General features: G+C 64.4%; 2 protein-coding genes across 3 annotated transcripts in view; one reads left to right on the top strand and one right to left on the bottom strand.

Moving 5' to 3' along the window:
- The first annotated feature begins 832 nt into the window (after positions 1 to 832).
- Positions 833 to 6,134, top strand: LOC129046972 (calsequestrin-1-like). 2 transcript variants are annotated; one of them, XM_054517635.1, is made up of 8 exons: positions 833 to 1,515; positions 1,848 to 1,913; positions 2,635 to 2,705; positions 3,943 to 3,988; positions 4,110 to 4,164; positions 4,271 to 4,371; positions 4,482 to 4,559; positions 5,379 to 6,134. In XM_054517635.1, exons 1-8 carry the CDS (start codon positions 1,321 to 1,323, stop codon positions 5,601 to 5,603), a joined length of 837 nt encoding a protein of 278 aa, XP_054373610.1. In that variant the 5' UTR covers positions 833 to 1,320; the 3' UTR covers positions 5,604 to 6,134. The 2 variants fall into 2 exon arrangements, with proteins under 2 accessions (XP_054373610.1, XP_054373609.1); XM_054517634.1 differs by having other exon boundaries at positions 1,845 to 1,913.
- Positions 6,135 to 7,244: 1,110 nt separating this feature from the next.
- Positions 7,245 to 8,152, bottom strand: part of LOC118695902 (cilia- and flagella-associated protein 45-like) — a 9,052-nt gene continuing 8,144 nt past the window's right edge. Inside the window, exons 10-11 of the mRNA XM_054517586.1 lie at positions 7,588 to 7,937; positions 7,245 to 7,288 (exon numbers count right to left, since the gene is read on the bottom strand). Coding sequence (XP_054373561.1) covers positions 7,245 to 7,288; positions 7,588 to 7,937 — 394 coding nt within the window. The remainder of the gene's footprint in view (positions 7,289 to 7,587; positions 7,938 to 8,152) is intronic.

Below are 8,152 nucleotides of genomic sequence, written 5' to 3'. Positions count from 1 at the left end.
ACAAGTTTTCCCAGATTTTCCCCCAAATTTCCCCCCAAATCCCTCTAGATTTCCCCCTAAATTTTCCCCAAATTCCCCCTCATATTTCCCCCCAAATTCCCCCTCATATTTCCCACAAATTTCCCCCAAATTTCCCCCTACATTTCCCCCAAATTCCCCACCAAATTCCCTCTAAATTTCCTTCAAATTCCCCCCAAATTTCCTCCTAATTTTTCCCCAAATTCCCCTAATTTTCCCCCCAAATTCTTCCCCAAGTTCCCCCCAAATCCCCCCAGATTTCCCCCTAAATTTTCCCCAAATCCCCCCAAATTACCCCCAAATTTCCTCCAACCCCCCCCCCTTAATTTCTCCCAAATCCCCCCAAACTTGCCCCTAAATTTCCCCCAAATTTCCACAAAATTCCCACAAATTCCCCCCAGATTTCCCCCCAAACTTCCTCCTAAATTTTCCCGAAATCTCAACCAATTTCCCCCAGATTTCCCCCCAGTGTCCCCCAATGTCCCCGCGGTGTCCCCAGGGCCGGTCCCCTATTTTTAGCCCCCTCCCCCCCCCCCCCCGGATCCTCTTTCCCTTCTCAAAAAGGAGCGGGGAGGGAGGGGGGGGGGACACTTGGGGACATTTGGGACATTGGGGACATTTGGGGACATTTGGGGACATTTGGGGACAGAGGGGTCGGGCTGAGCCGCTGCCACCCCCCCGAGCCGGGGTGGGGGCGGTGTCACCGTCCCCGCTGTGGCCCGCGGAGGTGACACCGCGTCCGTCTGTCCCCGCCGCGTCCGTCTGTCCCCGCCGCGTCCGTCTGTCCCCGCCGCGTCCCCTCCCGCCGCCGGAAGGGGCTGGCGCTGTCGCCGTGTCCCCGCGGGGGTCGCCAGAGTCCTTGCGCCCGGGGCGGTGTCCGTCTGTCTGTCCCCGGGGTCTGTCCGTCTGTCCCCAGGGTCTGTCTGTCCCCGGAGTCTGTCCGTCTGTCCCCAGGGTGTCCCTGTCCCCCTGGCTGTGTCCCTCCCCGTGTCCGTGTGTCCCTGTGTCCCTCCCCGTGTCCGTGTGTCCATCCCCGTGTCCGTGTGTCCATTCTTGTCCCCGTGTCCCTCTGTCCGTGTGTCCATCCCCGTGTCCGTGTGTCCATCCCCGTGTCCGTGTGTCCATTCTTGTCCCCGTGTCCCTCTGTCCGTGTGTCCATCCCCGTATCCCCCTGTCCCTCTGTCCCTCTGTCCCTCTCTCCCCTTGTCCCCCTGTCCGTCTGTCCCTGTCTCTCTGTCCCTCTGTCTCCCTGTCCCGTGTCCCTCTGTCCCGTGTCTCTCTGTCCGTCTGTCCCTGTCCCCCATGTCCCCTCTGTGGCTCCTGGCTCTGCTGGCCCCGGGGGTCCTGGGGGGTCCCGGTGTCTGTCCCGCTGTCTGTCCCGGTGTCTGTCCCGCTGTCTGTCCTGGTGTCTGTCCCGGTGTCTGTCCCGCTGTCTGTCCCGCTGTCTGTCCCGCTGTCTGTGACACCTCCCCCCAGCTGCTGCACTTCCTGAGCCAGGTGAGACCCCCCGGGACCCCCCCAGAGCGGCCCCTGAGCCCCCCAACCTCCTCAGGGCTGGGGACACCCCCAGAGCCCCCCCAGACATTTGGGGACACCCCCAAAGCCCTCCCTGATCCCAGGGGACCCCCAAATCCCCCCCCCCTCCACCCCCCGATCCCAGGGGACACCCCCAGACCCCGGGGGACCCCCAGATCCCCCCCAGACCTTCCGGGACCCCCCCAAAGCTCTCCCTGGCCCCGGGGACAATCCCAGAGCCCCCCATGAAACCAAAGGCACCCCCAGACCCCCCTTGTGACCCCCCCCTGACCCCGGGCCCCCCCGTGCAGCAGCTCCGGGACTTTGGGGACATCGAGGAGGAGCCCGAAGGCACCGGGGGCTGCCAGGGACAGCGGAGGGTGCGTGGGGACACCGGGGACAGCTGGGTGTCACCCCAGTGCCCCCAGCGCCCAATCCCATCCCCAATCCCAGCTCCCCAATCCCCTAATTCTCAACCCCCCGTTCCCCATTCCCAGTTCCCAATCCCCCATTCCAAATCCCCCAATTCCCAGTTGCCATTCCCCGTTCCCCAATCCCATTCCCAGTTCCCAATTCCCATTCCCATTCCCATTCCCAGTTCCCAGTTCCCCTTCCCAGTTCCCAGTTGCCCATTCCCAATCCCAGTCCTTGTTCCCCCAATCCCAGTTCCCCGTCCCCATTCCCCGTTCCCAGTTCCCATTCCCAGTTGCCCATTTCCCAATCCCAATCCCCATTTCCAGTTCCCAGATCCCAATCCCCCATTCCAAATCCCCCAATGCCCAGTTCCCAATCCCCAGCTCCCATTCCCAGTCCCAGTCCCAGTTCCCAATCCCCAATCCCCCAATCCCATTCCCAATTCCCAGTTCCCAGTTCCCAATCCCTATTCCCAATCCCAGTTCCCTGTCTCCAATCCCTGAATTCCAGTTCCCCCAGTTCCCATTCCAAGTTCCCATTCCCAGTTCCCATTCCCAATCCCCATTCCCAGTTCCCGTTCCCTGTCTCCAATCCCCCAATTCCAGTTCCCCCAGTTCCCATTCCCAGTTCCCCCAGTTCCCCCAGTTCCCATTCCCAGTTCCCCCAGTTTCCCCCATTCCCCCCCAGCATTCCATTCCTTCGTCGCCGCCCGGCGCTTCCACCCCTCCCTCCTCTTCCTCGCCACCTTCGACCCCCAGGTGAGCCCGGGGGGTGCTGGGGGGGGCTGGGTGACCCCTGGCACCCCCTGGGACCCCCAAAATCACAAAATCCCCCCAAAATCCCCCCAAATTCCCCCCAAAATTCCCCATTCCAGGCAGCGCTGGGGCTGGGCCTGGAGCGGCCCCGGAGCTTCCGGGGGGGCCCCGAGGACCCCTCCCCAAGGGACCCCTCCCCAAATCAGGGCCGGTTGCCATGGGAACGGGATGCTGAGATGAGGGGAAGCGGTTGCCATGGGGATGGAGTTTCCATGGGGATGTGGTTGCTATGGGATTGTTGCCATGGGGACGTGGTTGCCATGGGGACGTGGTTGCCATGGGAGAAGGTCACTAGGCGGTGATGGTTGCCATGGGGATCGGGTTTCCATGGAGATGTGGTTGCCATGGGGACAGGTTGCCATGGGAAGAGGTCACTATGGGCTGGTGGTTGCTATGGCGATGTGATTACTCTGGGATGTTGCTACCATGGGGATGTGGTTGCCATAGGGACGTTGTTGCTATGGAGATGTGGTTGCCATGGGCACAGGTTGCCATGGGGACGTGGTTACTATGGGCCGGTGGTTGCTATGGGGACATGGTTGCCATGGGGACGGTTGCTATAGGGATGTGGTTGCCATGGGGGTGAAGTTGCCATGGGAACAGGTTGCCACGGGCAATGGTTGCCATGGGAACAAGTTGCCATGGGGATGTGGTTGCCATGGGGATTCCGTTGCCATGGGAACGGCCGATTCTCATCCCCCCCCCCCATTTCCCCCCCCTCCTTTTCCCACGGGGGTCTCCCCGCCGGTCTGGGGGGGCCGCCCTGCCCCGGGGGGGTCCCGGGGGGGTCCCGGGGAGGGGTCGGGGGCGCTGCCGAGCCCCCCCCGCGCCGGGCAGGGTTAAAGCCCCGGGTGCTGCCGGGAGATTCCCGCATTTAATCCCCCCCCGGATCATCCCCCCCCCCCCCCCCCCCGCGCCGCGGCCTCAATCCCGAGGGACACCGGGACCCCCCCGCCCCCCCCCCCACCCAGAGCGGTGACACCGGGGGGGTCCCGGGGGGGCTCATCCCCGTCACCCCCTCCCCATTCCCGCCTGTTCTGGACCCCCCTAATTTGAGCCCCCCCCAAGCAGCACTCGGGGTTTGGGTGGACGGGGGGGGCCGCGGCTCCTTGGGGGGAGGGGAGGGGGGGGTGAAATTTGGGGGTGCCCCTCACCCCCCCCCCCCCCAAAACCCCCCCAGGGTCCCTCTGCGGGAATTCAGAGCTCAGAGCACGGCCGAGAGCTGGGTGAGTGCGGGGGGGTCCCGCCATCCCCCCCCTCCCCGTGACCCCCAAACCTCGGGGGACACTCGGGGGACACTCGGGGGACACTCGGGGACCCCCCCCACGTCACCGTGACCCCCCCCAGGAGGACGCCCTGGACGGGACCCCCATCGTGGCCTTCGCCGAGGGGGATGATCCCGGTGAGGGGGGGGCGGGAAGGGAATTTGGGGGGGGTCCCTGGGGGTGGGGGGGGGGGTCTCAGCCCCCCCTCTGAACCCCCCCCTTCGCCCTTGTCCCCTCCCCCAGACGGGTTCGAGTTCGTGGAGACCCTGAGGGAGGTGGCCCAGGACAGGAGGGACCAGCCCGACTTCAGCATCCTCTGGATCGACCCCGGCCATTTCCCGGGGGTAACGGGGGGGGGGGGGGACACCCCCACAGCCCCCCGGGGGCTCTGAGCCCTCTGTCCCCTCCCCTGGGACAGACCCTGACCCCCCTGTCCCCTCTGTCCCTCCCCCAGCTCGTCCCCACCTGGGAGGACACCTTCGACATCGACCTGACCCGGCCACAGCTGGGCGTGGTCAATGCCACCGACTTAGTGAGTGTCACCCCCGTGTCACCTCTGTGTCACCCCCGTGTCACACCCATGTAAACCAATGCCACCTCCATAGTCAATGACACCGACTTAGTGAGTGTCACCCCCGTGTCACCCCCGTGTCACCCCCGTGTCACCTCCATAGTCAATGCCACCGACTTAGTGAGTGTCACCCCCGTGTCACCCCCGTGTCACCCCCGTGTCACTCCCACGTCACCCCCGTGTCACCCCCGTGTCACTCCCATGTAAACCAATGTCACCTCCATTGTCAATGACACTGACCGTGTGAGTGTCACCCCCGTGTCACCCCCGTGTCACACCCGTGTCACCTCCATAGTCAATGCCACCGACTTAGTGAGTGTCACCCCCGTGTCACACCCGTGTCACCCCCATGTAAACCAATGCCACCTCCATAGTCAATGACACTGACCGTGTGAGTGTCACCCCCGTGTCACCCCCGTGTCACCCCCGTGTCACTCCCGTGTCACATCCGTGTCACCCCCGTGTCACCCCCGTGTCACCCCCGTGTCACCCCCGTGTCACACCCATGTAAACCAATGTCACCTCCATAGTCAATGACACCGACCGTGTGAGTGTCACCCCAGTGTCACCTCTGTGTCACCCCTGTGGTCAATGGCACCGACCCCATGAGTGTCACCCCAGTGTCAGCCCGGTGTCACCCCCGTGGTCAACGTCAGTGACCACGTGAGCGTCACCCCCCTGGTGTCCCCCACAATCTGTGTCACCCCAGTGTCACCCCAGTGTCACCCCAGTGTCACCCCAGTGTCCCCACCTGTCCCCTCTGTCCCCCTGTGTCCCCAGGCCAGCAGCGTGTGGCTGGACATGGAGGATGAGGAGGATCTGCCGGGGCCTGAGGAGGTCCTGGAGTGGCTCCAGGAGGTCCTGGAGGGGGACACTGGGGATGGTGAGGATGAAGATGATGAAGATGATGATGATGACGATGAAGATGATGACAATGATGATGAAGATGAAGACGATGAAGATGAAGATGATGACGATGATGATGATGAAGTTGATGCTGACTGACAACAATGACAACAATGATGATGGTGACGATGATGATGAAGATGACAGCAATGACGATGATGGCAATGACAATGATGATGAAGATGATGGCAATGACGATGATGATGATGATGATGAAGTTGATGACAATGACGATGCTGACTGACAACAAGGACGATGATGATGACGGTGACGATGATGATGAAGATGATGGCAGTGACAATGATGGCAGTGACGATGCTGATGACAATGGCAATGACTGACAATGATGATGACGATGATGATGATGATGATGACAATGATGACTGCGATGACGATAATGAAGATGACAGCAATGACAATGGTGACGATGACAATGACGATGACGATGACTCCGAATGACAACAATGATGATGACAAAGATGATGACAATGACAACAACAACAACGATGATGATGATGATGATGATGGCGACGATGATGACAATGACAGTGATGATGACAAGGATGATGACAATGACAATGATGATGATGATGATGAAAATGATGACAACAATGACAACGATGATGATGATGATGATGATGATGATGATGATGGTCATAAGGCCATAAAGCCCCCAGAGGACCAGGCAGTGTCCCCAGGGGAAGGGGATCCCTGGAGATGGTTGAGATCCCTGCATGAGATCCCTGGATGGGATCCCCCAGACAAGGATCCCATGGGAGATCCCTGGGTGAGATCCCAGTGCCAGATCCCAATGCCAGATCCCAGTGCCAGATCCCAATACCAGATCTCTAAAGCAGATCCCAGTTTGGAATCCCAGTATGGGATCCCTTTAGTAGATCCCATTACTAGATCCCAATGTGGGATCCCATTACCAGATGCCATTACAAGACCCCAATACCAGATCCCAGTATGGGATCCTTACCAGATCCCAGTACCAGATCCCAGAGTGGGGCCTCTGCTCCAGGTCCCATAGTGGGATCCCATTACCAGACCCCAATTCCAGACCCCAATTCCAGACCCCAATACCGGATCCCAGCTCCTGATGCCCTCCCGGGCCCCTGTGTGACCACGTCCCGCCCTTGTCCCCCCCAGCCCGGGCGGTGACACCGCGGGGACCCCAAATCGGGGCCGCGGGGGACCCTGGGCAAAGGGGGGAGGGCGGGGCGGCTCCTCCCGCCTGACCCCGCCCCTGCAAGCCCCTCCCCCGACGACCCCGCCCCGTTAAGCCCCGCCCACCCCCGCTCAGAGCGGCGGCACCGAGAGCCCGAGCGGCGGCACCGGCACCGGCACCGGCAGCGCCCGCGGCCGGTAAGTGCGGGCAGGGGGAGGGGGCACCGGACCCACCGAGCGACCCCCGGCCCCACCGGCGGCCCCGCGGCCGCTCCGGCACCGGATGGACCCCGCGGCCGCCGCCTCCATCCGCTCCCGGCGCCGCTCCCGGGGCCGTTCCCGGCGCCGTTCCCGGCGCCGTTCCCGGTGCGCTCCGGCGGCCCCGAACCGCGGCGATGCCCCCCCCCCCCGTTCTATGTGACCCCCCTCCGCCCCACGGAGCATCCCCCGCGCTCCGGCGATGCCCCCGCGGCGGGCAGGAAGGGGTTAACGGCGCCGGGGGTCCCGGTCAGGCTCCCCCGGTGCCCCCGGTGCTCCCCCGGTGCCCCCCATCCCATCCCCCCCCCGCTTTCACTTCCCGTTTCGCTGCCGGGGGGGCTCGAACCCGTGACACGCTGGGGGGGGGGGGGGAAGGGGGGGACACTCGGTGGCTCCCGGGGCCCACGCGGGACGCGGGACCGGCCACCCCCCCCTCCCCACCGTGTCCCTGTCCCCGCCACCCCCGGTGTCCCCATCCCGGTCCCGGTCCCGGTCTCGGTCCCGTTTCCCCATCCCGGTCCCGCTCCCCACGCGGGACACGGGGTCCTTTCCCCCCCCCAGCCCCACCCGAGCCCCCCCGTGGGTGTCCCCGCGCTGTCCCCGCGCGCTCCCGGTCCCGTCCCGTGCCCGCGGTGCCGCCCAGTGCTCCCAGTACCGCCCAGTACCGGCGGTGCCACCGCATCCCCCGGGACCGGGCGGGCTGACACCCCCCGGACCCCCAAAAACGCTTTTGGGGACGTTTCGGGTTGTGAGGGGGGGGGGTCCCGCGCGTGGGGGAAGGGGCGCGTGAGGCCCAGCGGGTCCAAACTGGGGCCAGACTGGTCCCGAACTGGTCCCGAACTGGGCCGCGGGAGGCGCCGCTTCCGCATCCCCGCGCCGGGACCGGGCGGGGGCCCCGAAAGGGACCAGGACGGGGCGGGATTGGGGAGGGGGGGGGGGTCCCGGGACTCAACGCCCCCCACCCCACCCGTGCCCCATCCCACGGAGCGGCCCCGCGTGGGGAAACTGAGGCACGATCGGGGTTTGGGTGTATGGGGCGGGGGGGGGAAGGATCGCGCCCAGCTGTGCCCCAGATGTGCCCCAGCTGTGCCGGGGATGCTGCGGCCGCCGGGCAGGGCGGGACCCCCGCGACACGCGTGGGACCCCGCGACACGGGGCGGGAGGGTGGCGGTGGGGCAGGGCGGGGCGGCGGGGGGGGCACAGCCGTGTCCGTGGGTCCG

Source organism: Molothrus ater, chromosome 29, assembly GCF_012460135.2.
Source record: "Molothrus ater isolate BHLD 08-10-18 breed brown headed cowbird chromosome 29, BPBGC_Mater_1.1, whole genome shotgun sequence".
Lineage (NCBI taxonomy): Eukaryota > Metazoa > Chordata > Aves > Passeriformes > Icteridae > Molothrus > Molothrus ater.
The sequence above is the reverse complement of the archived record's forward strand: the minus strand, read 5'-3'. Positions and strand labels throughout refer to the sequence as shown.

What these genes read in the sequence shown, in the direction of transcription:
- LOC129046972 (XM_054517634.1), top strand. Translation starts at nt 1,321, where the DNA reads ATGTCCCCTCTGTGGCTCCTGGCTCTGCTGGCCCCGGGGGTCCTGGGG. An exon ending in GCTGCCAGGGACAGCGGAGG is followed by an intron (nt 1,914 to 2,634) that starts GTGCGTGGGGAC and finishes ATTCCCCCCCAG; the next exon opens with CATTCCATTCCTTCGTCGCC. An exon ending in AGAGCACGGCCGAGAGCTGG is followed by an intron (nt 3,989 to 4,109) that starts GTGAGTGCGGGG and finishes GACCCCCCCCAG; the next exon opens with GAGGACGCCCTGGACGGGAC.